The following is a 17,234-nucleotide window of genomic DNA, read 5'->3' on the forward strand; positions in this document are numbered from 1 at the left end:
CGGAAATCTAATATAATAAATAATGTATGAAATACAGCGTAATTTCCAAAATGGTCGCAGAATTCAGAGTGGAGGGCGTGGACGGAGCATTTAAATTAGAACCCGCAACCTTTTTAGAAATGTGGCCCTAAACAGCTGATAGACCGGTCGTATGGCCATGAAAATTGGCAGAGGGCATCTTTAGACAATAATCAATTTTTTTTAAAGATAAAAACAAAAAAATCATTTTTTTAACCAAAAATGACAAAATTTCACATTAGTGTACCCTTAAGTGTAGAGAGACATTATAAACGTATTTCTACTTTTTAAACATTGTGATATGATACATTATTGAAAATGCTGTGTCTTGTGTTGTTTCAATAAGTTTATTTCATAACTAGCCGTACCCGTGCGCTCCGCTGCACCCGTTAGAAATAAATATAAAGTAATTACATAATTAAAATAGGACGTTTGATCCAGGGAACATTCGTGTTTGATAGAAGGATAAATCGTTTAATATGTTACTTAATTTAAATTGCATCCAAATAATTAAAATGCGATCATTTTGGTCCAGAGACACTCATTTGGTGCAATGACAATTCCTTTAACATGTTTCTTAATTTTTATTACATGCAACCATAGTTTAATGAAGATTGACATAATTTAGATTTAATGTGTATGTTTATTTTACTTGTTATAGGTTTCCACTGAATTATAGTAATAATTTTAACCCTTTTTTTCTACGTATTCAGTAAATGGCGCTTGGCCCACTATGGTTCTGAACCCTTCAAATAACTTAAATTATATAAAATAATATTATATTATATTATATTATCTAGAGAAACTACACTTTTCAATGGTGAAATAATAATTAATTATACAAATCGGTTAATTTAGCTTCCGATATTACTTCATAAAAACACAGAAACATTCTCTGTAGGCTATCTTTCATAGCTTTCGATTGTTGCTGTCCAAGGCCCCTTATAGACGAAGTCATTTGTTTTTTAATTCATTACATGGCCATAGATCGCAGTTATTTTAATTTTAAAACTCATTTATCTCATTAAATATCAGTCCTATCAAAATTTTTGAAGGAATAAATCTTATGGCAAATTATTTTTAAAGAAACGTTTGTTATGTAACATTTTTCACAAAAATCAATAATACGCAGGATATTTCGATTTATTTAATAATGTATTTTGAATGCCATATAGCCTAAATCTAAGTTACAACGAACTTAATTTATATTCCAATTTTCATCGAAATCCGTTCTGCCATTATCGCGTGAAAAGTAATAAACATATAGACAGACAGACAGACAGACATACAAACAAAAATTTAAAAAAAGCGATTTTCGGTTTCAGGGTGGTTAATTATATATGTTAGGACCAATTATTTTTGGAAAATCGAAAATTACCAGAAAAATTTCGGCTACAGATTTATTATTAGTATAGATTATGTACAAATTCAGTAACGAAATAAAATTATTACTAAGGTTGTTCTTCTTATGGATTTCATGAATTGTAAATCCATATCGGGTACCGGTACCGGTTCTCTTTCCGACCTCAATGAAAAACTTGACAGCTTGCTAGTTTCAGACAACATCCTGTAAACACGGGGAAAAACAACTAGATGGAAGGAACCCTTCGATTGGGAAAACGTCGTCTGTATTCAACAGCGGCCAATGCATTGTCATCACAAAATCCATAAACAAAAAGCATGTCTGCATATTCACTATGCGAATACATAAATTAAATTTCAAGTGAACGTGTATTCAATATCTGTGTGTTTACGCTGGCGTTGCGGTGCTCAGATGCTGCCGTGTACAAAAGATCTAGCTTAGTACTTCAAATATAGTATATGGAACCACAAGACGTACCAGTACTTCTTAATTTAATTTCTACCCAACCGTTAGACTTCGGACATGGTTATATCAGGTTAAATCGATGTACTGCCTGTGCCTCACTTCCTGAGCTGTTTCTTTGCGGGGCGAGACGCAGAGGGACAGGGTAGGAGGAGCTGCGTACCGCATGTGCCTACTACCCTACGTTCAACACATCGGCCTTTTCAGGATTCCTTTCGTCAGCTATGGAGCAAGATCAGCCGTTGACAATCGAATGTATAGGCTGTCCCCTCACGCAACAGATTATGTACCCATCAATTCCTGTAACTAAACACTAATACCAGTTGTAGACTACAGTCTCTACAAGACATTATAGACCTAATCGCGATTACGGTTATCACGTGTACACATCCGTAAACTCTTTCCTCAATGGCAGTGTTTCTCAAACTTTTTCCACCGCGAAACCCCTTTTAATCTAAAGTGTAACTGCGGAATCCCTGTAATATTTTATTAGTGTTTAAATTAACAGACAAGTGAAAGCTAGTATCTCAATAATTGTGTTCAGTGGGACGAATGTATTTGCTTTTTAAGCCTGCAATCTGGTTTTATGGCGGAAAGTTGTAGTCTCATTTCTATTGTACTTCTGCATTTTGTCTTTTCGGTATTTTGTTTTAGTGAACAGATGCGCAGAGAATCCAGTGATGAAAGTGATAAATATTATGGGTATTTTCCGTTTTAGACGTTCATTAAACATATTATTATTACGCATATTCTTGGATTATTATTATTATTATTATTATTATTATTATTATTATTATTATTATTATTATTATTATCGGTGGTTTCATGTTATTATTGATTCATATTTCCGTAACATTTATATATTTTTATAATATCCACTAAGTATAAAATAGCCACCGGAGCAGTCCAGTCGGCTAAGGCGTTTGCCTATCGATCCAGAGTTGCACTCGGGCGCGGGTCCGATTCCCGCTTGGGCTGATTACCTGGTTGAGTTTTTTCCCCGAGGTTTTCCCCAACCGTAAGGCGAATGTCAGGTAATCTCTTGGCGAATCCCCGACTTCATCTCGCCAAATACCATTTCGCTATCATCAATCCCATCGATGCCAAGTAACCTAGTAGTTGATACAATGTCGTTAAATAACCAAGTAAAATCATATAAGGCTCACGGAACCCCAGAACATACTTTGAGAAATGCTGCTCTCTGGTAATTCAGCAGTTGTCCAAACTGAACGAAGAGTGGCCTAGTGTGTACTTAAAATTTAGGAAATCGCCATCAGAGATAATAGCGATAGTGGTAACCACGATTAGAGTATCCAGTATTATAACCAGTAAAGATCCCTGCGATGGCGTAGGATAATGTTTTCAGAACATGTAATATGCTGCCGTGCCGCCACGTTGCACCTCCCGTGACGTTCCGAGCAGACCTAAGAGGCGTGGTTATAAGCACTAGGGAACTCTCGGTTCAGGACGTGAGACACGGGCAGTAGGTTAACCCAAACTACATTATCTTGAAGTATTTTACATTCCTCCTGAGACACCCTGTATAAATTATATGACTTAAGTTAATATTTATGTAGGCTGATTGATTTTTCACAAATTCATAACAATTCTCTCTCTATACTTCTTTCATATTTTCAAGAAAGTCGGTATTAAATTGTGACAAAATGTAATTTTATTTACAACGACATTGCAAGCATATGAGGAGGTCCATTCCAAACCGTATTAAGTCCTCCCATGAACAAAATTGAGTTTTAAATGATTTCTTACAGTTATGTATATGCTATATCATGCTGTGAAGTCTGTTTGGGTCTAACTGTATTACATCTTCTTAAAAAGAATGCAAACCGTATTATGTCCACATCTTCGTCCTCGTCAAACCGTATTCTGTCCAAATCCAATTAATATTAAATATTGTACTTTTGTTCGTTACTTCAAACAACATGAAGTGTGTTTTTGTCTTTCCAGAAGATGAACTAAACATTTTTAGAGTTAATGAACATTACCTTTTTGATTCAATATTACTCAGGAGTATATCAAGAAGTGTTACCTATTACTTACACTATTACTTTGGTTAAATTTTTACAAATACTGAAGAAGAAATTGTTTTTCTTTCTTTATGTTTACCTCAAACCGTATTATGTCCATGATGTTTCCTGAATTTCAGGACAGTCTGATGTAAAATGATTTCAAATATAATTTATTCTGAAGAATTAAGTTATTCCAGTAATTAATAATTTTATTATATTAATTTACCTCTCTTAGTTGGCACATAAACACTTTTTCTTCTCTCCTGAAAAAATTACAACAGTGGACTTAATATGGTTTGGAACGGACCTCCTCAATTGTCTTTCTATTCAAATAACAGACTAGTACTGTCAAATAAGCAGTTAAAGCGAAAACTGAGATGACCGGACAGCATGATCAAAATCATTTCTTGGTAACAGGGTTGCTGAAAACATGTATTTTCATGAAACTCTCGAAACAGTTTACTTTCATCACCACATAACTTTCTATTAATATACTTTTTGTGGTAGAAAACAAAGCGATGGCACAACAGCCGCCACTGACCGCAATATTTGTAAACGCGGAGCGAGGAGCATCAAGTGGGCAGTGGACCAGACACTCGTGTGACGTCACAGACTATTTCCACAGCTACCACGCAACTGGTCTCCGGTGCGTGGACGGCGCGGCGTCGCGGTGTATTCTGGGAGCCGGACTCTCTTTATTTTGGCGCGTCTCATTCAGAGATGTCTGATTTACGAGCTGGCTGGGGCAATACAGCCAGCGCTATCCTTGGCCTGCAGTTGCCAGCAAGTACGGAACTGTTAATTAGTTATTGTAACGACTGAGTCTTCAGCACTTACCGCTGTTTTCCCTACACATAAGGAAGTGAAGAAAATGAGCACAGGAAAGGATAAAGGAAGCGAAGAAAATGAGAAAGAAGGGCGAAAAGGGAATGAAGAATAAGAGAAAGAAAATGGAAAAAGAAAAAAATGTTATGTTTTATTTAACGACGCTCGCAACTGCAGAGGTTATATCATCGTCGCCGGATGTGCCGGAATTCTGTCCCGCAGGAGTTCTTTTACATGCCAGTAAATCTACTGACATGAGCCTGTCGCATTTAAGCACACTTAAATGCCATCGACCTGGCCCGGGATCGATCCCGCAACCTTGGGCATAGAAGGCCAGCGCTATACCAACTCGCCAATCAGGTCGACTGGAAAAAGAAAATTGAGAAGTGAGAAAAGAAAGAAGAAAGCATGAATATTAGAGAGAAAAGGCGAAAAAGCAACTGAAGTATATAAGGAAAGGGAAAAAGGGAATTAAGAAAACGACAAAGGGAAAAGGAATTAAGGAAATTAGAAACGAAAGGGAGAAAAGAAAATAAAGAATATGTGAAAGAGAAGGGAAATGGGAATTAAGAAAATGGGAAACGAAAGGGGAAGAAATGAAGAATATGGCAAAGAAAAGAGAAGAAGGGATTTAGGAAAATGAGAAAGGAAAGGCGAAGAACTGAAAAATATGAGAAAAGAAAGGGGAAAAAGAAATGAAAATGATAAAGGGGAAAAGAAACTGAAGAAAATGTAAAAAAGGGAAAAGTAAGACAGGGAAATGGAAAATGGAAAAGAAAATTAAGAAAATGGGTAATGAAAGGGGAAAAGGAAGTGAGCGAAATGGGAAAGTAAAGGTGAAAACTATACGAGAGAAATGAAAAAAAAAAATGAAACAGAAAATGATGAAAATGGGAAGGGAAAGGAGAGGAAAGGGGAAAAGGAACTGAGCGAAAGGAAAAGTAGAGGGGTAAAGTAACAAAGGGAAATGACAAAAAATAGAATAGGAAAAGAAGAAAATGGGAAAGGAAAGGTGTAAAGGAATTGTGGAAAGTGGAAAAGGAAATAGAAAAAGAAAATGAAGAAAATGGGAAAGGAAAGGGGAAAAGGAACTGAGCGAAATAGAAAAGTGAAGGAGAAAAGTAGACCTAACTGAGGGAAATAGAAAAAAATGGAACAAGAAATGAAGAAAATGGAAAAAGTAACTGAGTGAAATGGAGCATTAAAGCGGAAAAGTAACCGAGGGAAAAAATGAAACAGGAAATGAAGAAAATGGGAAAGGAAAGGTGGAAAGGAAATGAGGGAAGTGGAAAAGAAAATGGGAAACGGAAATGAAAAAATGGGAAAGGAAAGGATAAAAGGAAGTGGAAAAGAAAATGGGAAACGGAAATGAAAAAATGGGAAAGGAAAGGATAAAAGGAAGTGAAGGAAGTGGAAAAGAAAACGGGAAACGGAAATGAAAAAATGGGAAAGGAAAGGATAAAAGGAAGTGAAGGAAGTGGAAAAGAAAATGGGAAACGGAAATGAAAAAATGGGAAAGGAAAGGATAAAAGGAAGTGAAGGAAGTGGAAAAGAAAACGGGAAACGGAAATGAAAAAATGGGAAAGGAAAGGATAAAAGGAAGTGAAGGAAGTGGAAAAGAAAATGGGAAACGGAAATGAAAAAATGGAAAAGGAAAGGATAAAAGGAAGTGGAAAAGAAAATGGGAAACGGAAATGAAAAAATGGGAAAGGAAAGGATAAAAGGAAGTGGAAAAGAAAATGGGAAACGGAAATGAAAAAATGGGAAAGGAAAGGATAAAAGGAAGTGAAGGAAGTGGAAAAGAAAACGGGAAACGGAAATGAAAAAATGGGAAAGGAAAGGATAAAAGGAAGTGAAGGAAGTGGAAAAGAAAATGGGAAACGGAAACGAAAAAATGGGAAAGGAAAGGATTAAAGGAAGTGAAGGAAGTGGAAAAGAAAATGGGAAACGGAAATGAAAAAAATGGGAAAGGAAAGGAAACTTAGGGAAAGGAAAAGAAAAGGGGGAAAGGTAATAAACAATATGAGAAAGATAAGGGAAAATGGAAATGAAGAAAATGGGGAAAAGAAGAAAAAGGAGCAGTAAAGGAGGGGAAAAGAAATTGATGCCTCTACTTTTGTCTTCAGATTATACGGCCGTCTTATCCTCTTTATGACTGTATCGGTGGTTCTGAAAATAATTTTGGATCCAGGCACTGTGAACACACCCTTTCCCCTGTTTTTACGGTAAAGAAGATGCCTCTGCTTCCCTCCTGCTGTAATGAAAATAATTCACTCACTAGCGATGCTGCTAACTGTACAATAAAGAAGGATCTCTGAACGAATGTTTTCAGCGGGCGCTACACAAGTCTGGCCTCAGAAACAAATTTTGCTGCAAGAGAGGTCTATATACATCATAAAGGTTTATACAACTACAAATCTATACGGTTCATTGAAATAACTAATATAATATGTTATATACGACTAAAAACCACTAAAATTTTGAGTTTAAGGAAGCAAAGTGACTGAGGCCCAGCATCACTTGCCTCAGCCAAGCAGCCGCCACTGTTATATTGTTTTGAGTATAAAACAAATGTCGGGTAAACGTATGGCGAACATACCGGCTCATCAGATTGAAACACCATTTCATAGTTGCTAGGCAACAGTGGAGTTATACAGGGACATCATTTTATTTTTACCAACATTTTTAATATTAACCTGGCTATACCTTTCTATTAACGATTGAAACAGGAAACACCGTTTGCTACCCTTTCCACGACGGAGTTCGATGATACTGGCGTAAAATACAAATCACTTTACTACGTATAGGAGGGAAGAAAAGTAGTTCATCCACTTACGTAAACTAGGAAATATCGCAATTTTGAGTTTGATAATTTTCATTAGGTTTTTGTTTAATCAAAATACAGTACTGTATTAACACTTAGTGTTTTTACACACGAATTCAGCTATCCATTCGGAAGTATTAATTATACAGTGTACTGTATATTGTACTGTTACAGCAAATTAGCGTACAATATAGAGAATGAAGTTGAATTGAAAAATAATCATAATATGGATATTTAAACACATTTTAGAAAATGGTGGCCGTTAATTTCGATACAGGCTTCAGTTCTTTGTGCATATTATCGCACTATAGACTATTGTACCTAATTTCAATTACCAGTTTCGTCCTTCTTACGAGTAACTCATGTTGAAATAATTCTGTACCTACTCTATAAAAGAGTATCTTACGTACTGTAAATTCAATCTTCACTTCTGCCCGATCCGAAAAGATAAAATCACTCAGAAATGCTATCTGCTGTCCGTTCAAGTGGTTTTGTCGCAGTTTGTAGAAAGGGGGGGGGATCACGTGATAGTTAATTACTTAAGGAGGCCCTTTTATTCAAGTTATTTTAAACACTTGTATAATATTACGTAGACGTCCAATTCCTAACAGAAATTAATGTTTTCAGAAAAGAGCTAAGATAGCCCAGTTACTAGACTTAACAGAGGGGCGAACAGAAGCAGGTAGGGGAAACCGGGATGCGACATAGGGAAACGGAGGACAGTACCCGTACGAAAATATGATTCAATATTGAAAGCTCTTTCGTCACTGGAAAACGCGAACATATTTCTGGAACGTACTATACTCAGTAACTCAGTACTGCTTACGCGCCCTCGGCTCTGTGTCGTGAACGGTTGGAAGTTTACTAGTAGAAGGGGTGGGAGTGAAGTACATTCCAAAACTCAGGTACAATAAAAATTGAAGTAAAAATAAAATTATGTCCCTGTATAACGTGGCTAATAGAGGCAGGCAAAATGACTATCAGGCTTGCCCATGACTGTTTACGTCCGTGAGCGGACTTACGCTTCGTATCGTTCGCCCGCCTGCAACCTTCCCTCACAAGCAGGCAGGCAGTGTGGTTGCACGTGACTTCCAAACAGTCCTAAGAGTGACCCGAAGAGTGGGTTCTGCCGACCGGCGCCAGACTGTGCTGCTTTCAGATGCATGATAAATATCAACCAAGTCATTCAAATCTGACAAGAAGCCTACAGATATAGACAAACGTACCGTTAATAAAGACAAAGAAAACTATTTCTCGTCAACATAATATCCATTAAATGCCAACAGTTATTATAAATTACTTGCACTTTCCTTTTCATCGTAGTAATATAAATTTAATGCAAACCATTCAAATTTTCAGCTTCATAACTAAAAAGAAATCTGTCCCTCAGAAGTTAAATAGCAAATCAATATTCTGAGGAACGAAAAACTTTTATACATTTTACAGGTATTCATGAGGCTTTTAATTGGTGATAAGGAAAAAGTTAAAATGAAATATTTTTCTAAAATAGTTGTTGATATTCATAATAATTGTTACCAATATCTTTTCAACATATTTTCTCTCTTCTCCTCTCCTCTCCTCTCCTCTCCTCTCCTCTCCTCTCCTCTCCTCTCCTCTCCTCTCCTCTCCTCTCCTCTCCTCTCCTCTCCTCTCCTCTCCTCCCTTTCCTTCCCTTCTCAACTAGTCACAAGTTACGAAATGTTACTATTTTGTTGAGTCAGATGCACTTTGCAGGAATATGAAATGTATAATATTGTCTTATTATTTTATGAATTCTGTAGCGCAATAAATCGTAAAACTGTGTTTCTTTAATCAAGAAATATCTGCCGTGTTGGACCATAACATAAAGATTTTTTGAAGTGACTAAATAGCCAACGAACTTAGGTTTCAAACTAGTACTGTTCCATCTTAACCAGCGCAGACTGGCTTCCGTGAATGCAAGTCACTCTACCTTATAATACGAGCAAACAGGCAGGCTTTCTTGCGTCCCGCCTGGACTGAACCTACAAAATCCGGGCTCAATGGGTTCAGTCTTACAAGTTAACTTGCTTTGTAGCGTCACCGGAACCCAAGCCTGACGGCAAGCAGGTACGGGCGTGAGTCTTGTCTGATTTGCCGGTCTCTAGTGGCTAAGTAAGGTACGTGCTAAAATAATTCTGCGCTGTATCAGGGATACATAGGTACGTAGAATATGTCGCCAAAATTAATTTTGGGAATGAAACATTATTTTTTATATGAACTTTATTTTAGCGCCAAGCCTATCACGAAATTAGACAAGTCTGCGCTACATCAAACCCCTTACAATCCAACACGGATAAAGCACCTCCGACACGGCCTATCCCGACCTTTTCGGTAGCAGAGATACTGGACGCATGCATTCGTGAAATCTTCAACCCAGATTTCGGCTACACACAATTATTATTATTAGGGCTAGGATTTTGATGACCTATAAATCATGAAAAAAATGTCCTAAAAACAATGCATTTATGACCTAAAAATCTTTAAAAAATGCCCTTAAAATGCCCTAAAAATTTATCTTACATAATTGGCTTAGTCAGAAAAGAGGTTTTGTATTACTTAATATTTATATTAGTAATTAAATTAAATTTTACATAACTTTTTCTAAGTAGTACACTTTAATTAATTATTTTATCTGATGTAGTTTCCATGTATGATCGTTCACCTCAGCTTCGGCATGTGGACGTGAGGTCAGCAGTCAGCTGGTCAGTCTTGGCCCTTCATGGGCTGTAGCGCCATGGATTTACTTTACTTTCAGTTTCCATGTAGTCTACCACAAGGCCACTCTTATCCGGAATTAGCAGGTATAGAGGAGTCTATATTGAAGGGGTGGTTGGACTGATACATTACATGGGGTGTACTACGTTAAAATGGCAATATTTTTTGTAGAAAAACGATTAAAATATTATAAAAAATAATGAGTATTAATGGACAAAATATGTAAAGGAAATATCAAAGGAAATAAACATTATTTTACATTAATAATGGGGATTTATGGCAAAAAATTAAATGAAAATGCCTAAAAAATGACCGAATAAAATAAAAGATGCTCTTATGAATTGAAACAGGCAAAAAATGAAAAAAAAATGCCGTTTTTTTATTTAACGACGCTCGCAACTGCAGAGGTTATATCAGCGTCGCCGGATGTGCCGGAATTTTGTCCCGCAGGAGTTCTTTTACATGCCAGTAAATCTACTGACATGAGCCTGTCGCATAATGCCGTAACAGATATGTCTTAAAACACTCAGTTTATCACATAACATATAAATACTAAAGCAGCTATGTTTCTGGCTTACTAGAAAAAAGATGCAATTTCATCAAAATCCTAGCCCTAATTAATATCCTCCGGTTCTTCAGCGTGAAATAAAAACTGTAACATGACTCACCATCCCGTGGTGACGTGCGACACGATCTTCTCTTGTTTGTCGGCGCTGTGCTCCGTGGAGTGGCAGACCATCCTCATCTCCACGGATCCAGACCTGGAGGTCGAACCTGAGGCCGTGGAGGATCCAGTGGAGGCGTCGTTGAGGGCGGAGTTTGCCTCCTTGGCTATCTTGAGGGTGGCGTTGTGCTTCAGGAAGTGGTAGCTGCGCTGGTGGTCCAGCGTGTGCCACACGTGGTGCTCCGTCACCCACGTCGGGAAGTGGCACCTCGTCGAGCTCCTGTCGGCTGCAACACACATAACACCATCAGATTAAACTTCGAACACTACTGCGTGTTCAGTTTTTTTTTAGGTATTATCATTTTATTATATTTCTTTATATATATATATATATATATATATATATATATATTTCAATATAAAATTTATTCTAAACTGTGCCTCGGTCAACCCTCTATGGCACGAAGTTCAAAGTGTGTCATGGCTCGTTGTATGCCGTCTTGTGGCTAGACAATGAGCCTAGAGAATTCAATCTTCCTACACTTCCGCAGAGGCGTATTACCTATGTGGCAGAGAAGTTGCCTAGCAAGTACGGCGTTCATTCTGAAGAGTACTTACCGATACGTACGGTAACGCCTGTAGTGGCAGGAATGTGAACTGTTTGGAAACACGTACTGAGGTGAGTTTTTTTCTTACTGTCGGGATATGGGGAGAGGGTTAAGACGATTACTTACGTATTTGTTGACATTAACTTCGACGGTCAACATGGACACGGAACATTTGATTTGTGTTGTGGAATGTTGCCGTACGCAACCGATGATAGCATATACCCTGCGTACGACTTGGCCGAGCAAAACACAGTTCGAAAGGGGTTATGGTAGCACACAGACCGTACAGACCGCCATCTGTTGCTACGACGTTCAAGTTATACCGTACACGTTCTCAAGTTCAGATTGAACCCCTTGAATAATAGGCAACTTCTGTGACATAAAAGCTGAAACTCGCTTCAAATCGCTGACTCACCAACAGTGACGTCATGACACACTTTGAAATGAACATCCTGTACTTGAAATTACAGAAATTGTTCAAGATCAGTAAAAGAGTGATAACACAGCAATTGTGGATTAAAACTGGTGATTAGCATGTTTGATAGCAAAGCGAGCGGACCCAGGATCAAATCCTGGTTGGGACAAGTTACCTGATTGATGGTTTTCCGGGGTTTTCCCTCAACCCATTAACGGCAAATGCTGGGTAACTATCGTCGCTGGACCCTAAACACATTTCGCTGGCATTATCACCTCTATCTTTTTCAGACGCTAGATAACCATAGTACTTGATAAAGCGTCGTAAAATAACCAATTAAAAAAAAAAGAAAAACTGGTGAAGGAAATAAGCACTTTGTAAAACATTAATTGCAATGTAGGGAGGATGAATATAGCAATTGTGAAATAAATAACAAAAGAAACAAGCACTTGGTATAACGTATCTAAAAAGGTTATGATTGAAAAATTGTTGTTGTTTAGTCAATTGTCCGAAGACAGGTTGAAACCTCATTCAAGTGACACAAATAAGACATCACTCATGAGGCAAATAAGCCAGGATATAATGGAGTAGGGCCACCAGTTGCTTTTCCCCTCCATTGCATACATCGCTGACTAGGTACATATTACACTAATCAGACTTCAGATGTATACAGACAACAATTGTTCTTCCCCTGACACATATCGTCCAGTGAAATGTACTGTCTGTAATAAATGTGCATTATCAGCTATAACCTCAATCATAGGTAGGCAGAAGAATATTATGGAATAAAACTGACAAACGTAACAAACGCTTGTTGAAACGTAATCATTTGTACTATACGAAGGGTTTTTTCATCCACTGGTGGACGGTAAAATGAAGCAAATTATAGAATACGACTAGAAAAGAAGTACAGAACTTGGTAAAAACCTGTTCGTAATTATCTAGCGGTGTTGAAATGGAGCAACCGTTGAATGAAAACAGCAAATTCAAGAGAAATACCTGGTAGGAACTTGTTTTTAAGTGTCTAGCAGGGCCAAGATGAGACATACATACAGAAGTGCGTGTTCCTTGCGTCTTCCGGTGTCTTCGCCCCCTCGGTAAGGGTGCGTTTGTGTTTTGTTTAGGGATGAAGTCAAATAGTGTTTGGAATTGAACGGGTTACATCAGCTGCTTGTCTATGCGGATGACGTGAATATGCTAGGAGAAAATCCACAAACGATTAGGGAAAACACGGGAATTTTACTTAAAGCAAGTAAAGGGACAGGTTTGGAAGTAAATCCCGAAAAGACAAAGTATATGATTATCTCTCGTGACGAGAATATTGTACGAAATGGAAATATAAAAATTGGAAATTTATCTTTTGAAGAGGTGGAGACGTTCAAATACCTTGGAGCAACAGTAACAAATATAAATGATACTCGGGAGGAAATTAAACACAGAATAAATATGGGAAATGCCTGTTATTATTCGGTTGAGAAGTTTTTATCATCCAGTCTGCTGTCAAAAAATCTGAAAGTTAGAATTATAAAACAGTTATATTACCGGTTGTTCTGTATGGCTGTGAAACTTGGACTCTCACATAGGAACATAGGTTAAGGGTGTTTGAGAATAAGGTGCTTAGGAAAATATCTGGGGCTAAGAAGGATGAAGTTACAGGAGAATGGAGAAAGTTATACAACACAGAACTGCACGCATTGTATTCTTCACCTGACATAATTAGGAACATTAAATCCAGAAGTTTGAGATGGGCAGGGCATGTAGCACGTATGGGCGAATCCAGAAATACATATAGAGTGTTAGTTGGGAGGCCGGAGGGAAAAAGACCTTTGGGGAGGCCGAGTCGTAGATGGGAGGATAATATTAAAAATATGTGATGGTAGATACTGGATTAATCTTGCCCAGGATAGGGATCAATGGCGGGCGTATGTGAGGGCGGCAATGAACCTCCGGGTTCCTTAAAAGCCAGTAAGTAAGTAAGTAAGTAAGTAAGTAAGTAAGTAAGTAAGTAAGTAAGTAAGTAAGTAAGTAAGTAAGTAAGTAAGTAAGTAAGTAAGTAAGTAAGTAAGTAAGTAAGTAAGTACGTAAGTAAGTAAGAAAGTAAGTAAGTAAGTGTGTTCTATATTGTGTATGAATATTTCTACTAATACGCTGAAAATCCATATCCATAATTTAAAACCATATCTGTCATTGGCATAATAGAAAGTAATTAATACACCGTATAGGTTTTTCAGGAGACCAAGACCATAAGATACACACACAACAAGAAACCAAAGGCGTGGCGCTGACACCTGAATACAGACACACATGCACAGGACGTCCACGTGTGAGAGTCATGCTTTTCCTCCCGATAATGGACCAGAAGCGTTCCCCGCCTGCAGTCGTGCTCGGAAGCGTGTGAAATGAAGACATCGGCAGCGCCGAGTCTGAAAAGAGAGGCTTCGGCAAGGGAAAACATTTTCTCAGAATGTGAACATGTAATTCTCCACCGAACATAAAATTGTATATAACCGATGCCAATTTTAGTTCAATAGAACGTTAACGCCTTCTACTCGTAGAAATACGACCGAGGGGTTTGCAAGAGGCGTACAGGGGGGTGGCGAGAGAGAGCAGGTCTTTCCATCCCTTACAAACTCGTATCAAGCCGAGGGTTCGTGGGTTCCTTAGGGAGTATAGGGTTAGAGAAATAGTCACAGAGAGGGGGACAAGTCGGAGATGCTTGTGGCTTTAACTTCTTACGTAGTGTACAAGGACGGAGAAAAAGTCTTTAGACATGTGTATAGTGTTACTTGTTACAGACAAATCACCAGAATTATTCACAAGATGATTCTTTTTGTTCCCGACGCTTTGAATGATATAACACACATTTTTTAAAGTTCCGATTATACAGGGTGTTAAAAAGTATCCAATATTTTAGGAGGTGATAGTATGCATCAAATAAGAAAAAAATGTCCAATAAAATGGGTACTACAACACATATTTTCTGAGATCTGAACACTTGTTCATAGGAGGTGTTCAATGTGACGTCCATTTATGGCAGTGCATTCCTCTGCCCTAGATACAGCAGACTATACCAGATATTCATACCGTAGTTCAGGCATGTCAGAAATCAGACTCTGAATGTGCAGTTTTGTGCGCGGATCGCCGGTCTGTGCAGACTGCATCATTCAAGCGTTGCTCTTACCAGTTCTTAGCTGGAGGGGTGTACAATAATCTATTCTGCGCTTCTAGGGTTGGGTTAAATAGGCATTTGGACATTATAAACACACTTCGCAGAAGGAAAAAAAAAAAACACGGTTATTATCAATGTCTATACTTGACAATTGTAATACAAGGAAGTTTAGGCTTACTCAGTTATACTTCACAAAGTAGTGGTTGGTAAAGCATAATTTATTAATTTGATTTTTATGTAGTATTTGAAGGAAAAAAAAATATTGCAGTAGTTTCGAAACAACAAAAAACGAACAAGTATTTCATTTTACGTAGTAGGTACTAATTATTTTAAAGTAATAGACCCTACTCTTTCATTGTTCGTCAAGCATTATTATTTATTGGGACCATTGGTACACAAATGTTCAAGAAAATATTATACTCCCGATTTATTAATTACATGCAATAGGATATTGTGAAGTTTTTACACTGAAATAATTTCCTTGCTGTATGTCAATATGAATTAACATTAATATTAATAAATTATGTAAATTAAGCTTAGAACTTAAATTCGAATATAGTTTATTCGAAAAACGTTGAGAGCAAGTATCGACAAGTTGGGAGCGTTATTCTCTTATAGGCCTATAAATATTATATCTGAACTGCGACCGAACACGAGCGCTGCTCATTCGGTCTCAAATTTTGTTAATATTACTGTATCTCCTTTTTTACATTGATTGTATTATTTTATTTCTATTTCTCTTGTTTGTTTGTAATTATATTCTTTATTCTGTATATACTTACTTACTTACAAATGGCTTTTAAGGAACCCGAAGGTTCATTGCCGCCCTCACATAAGCCCGCCAGCGGTCCCTATCCTGAGCAAGATTAATCCAGTCTCTATCATCATACCCCACCTCCCTCAAATCCATTTTAATATTATCCTCCCATCTACGTCTCGGCCTCCCTAAAGGTCTTTTTCCCTCCGGTCTCCCAACTAACACTCTATATGCATTTCTGGATTCGCCCATACGTGCTACATGCCCTGCCCATCTCAAACGTCTGGATTTTAAGTTCCTAATTATGTTAGGTGAAGAATACAATGCGTGCAGTTCTGTGTTGTGTAACTTTCTCCATTCTCCTGTAACTTCATCCCGGTTAGCCCCTAAATATTTTCCTAAGCACCTTATTCTCAAACACCCTGAACTGGTCGTGCCAGAGAATCAGTCCTATTCCGAGGCTTATTATAGGGATACGTAACAAGCTGTTTTTTACGGTGATGGGTTGTTAGCCCTTCGCCCAACCCCCAAGCTGGAGGACCACCCCTTATCGCTGTCCACGACTGCTTATTCAATATATTCGCAGCTACCCTCCATATCTGGAGGCCGTCTCCTCTATCCGCAACCTGAGGACGCGCCATGCCGTGGTGATAGGGATTTAAATTTAAATTAAATAAATAAATAATCACGAATAAGGTACAGGTTACTGAAAGAAATTAAAAGTGTAAAAGTGTAGTTCACAAGCTGTGAAGCGACGATATTCTCTTTATGTCAGATTTAAAGATTTATTAATGTAAGTATATTAAATTAATATAGTGACGTGAGAAGGAAAATTTGCCATTATATATTTTTCCAGAAAATGTTTCCGCCTTGCAAATAGTTGCTTTCTTCGCTCCTTACAACCTCAAGAGCCTCACATATATTCCTCACTATATTCTCATCACTTACCAGCTTATGAAATGAAAGTCGTAAGTCGTCTAACCTTTGTTGGCTGTGTTAGTACAGACTCCAAAACAACGCCACTGTCAAGTTCGTTTTGCCGTGAGAGTACTGATTAAGAAATAAGCGCTGACAATATCATATTTTGAGAACTTTTACTAATCTGATCTAAACTGTTACAACACTATTACCTCGACATGGGCTGATGAAAGCCTTTCATTTTTAAAATAATTATTGTTGGCTGAGGAAAACATTATAACAATTATGTTATATGATTCCTAATTTCTCTTCTCCGTTATCTGTGAACTCCCCTCTTTATTTATCATAACTCATTCACAGACAGCCAAATCAGCACCCGTACTGAAACTGAGTTACTGAAACAAAAGCTGATACGCTGTTGCAGGTCTGTATACCCCTGTCGTACTCC

General features: G+C 37.7%; 1 protein-coding gene across 1 annotated transcript in view; it reads right to left on the reverse strand.

The window, feature by feature from the left end:
- LOC138695221 (uncharacterized) overlaps positions 1-17,234 on the reverse strand; it is a 474,964-nt gene that overhangs the window by 79,479 nt on the left and 378,251 nt on the right. Inside the window, exon 4 of the mRNA XM_069819680.1 lies at positions 10,924-11,206. Coding sequence (XP_069675781.1) covers positions 10,924-11,206 — 283 coding nt within the window. The remainder of the gene's footprint in view (positions 1-10,923; positions 11,207-17,234) is intronic.

The sequence above is a fragment of the Periplaneta americana genome, chromosome 2 (assembly GCF_040183065.1).
Source record: "Periplaneta americana isolate PAMFEO1 chromosome 2, P.americana_PAMFEO1_priV1, whole genome shotgun sequence".
Lineage (NCBI taxonomy): Eukaryota > Metazoa > Arthropoda > Insecta > Blattodea > Blattidae > Periplaneta > Periplaneta americana.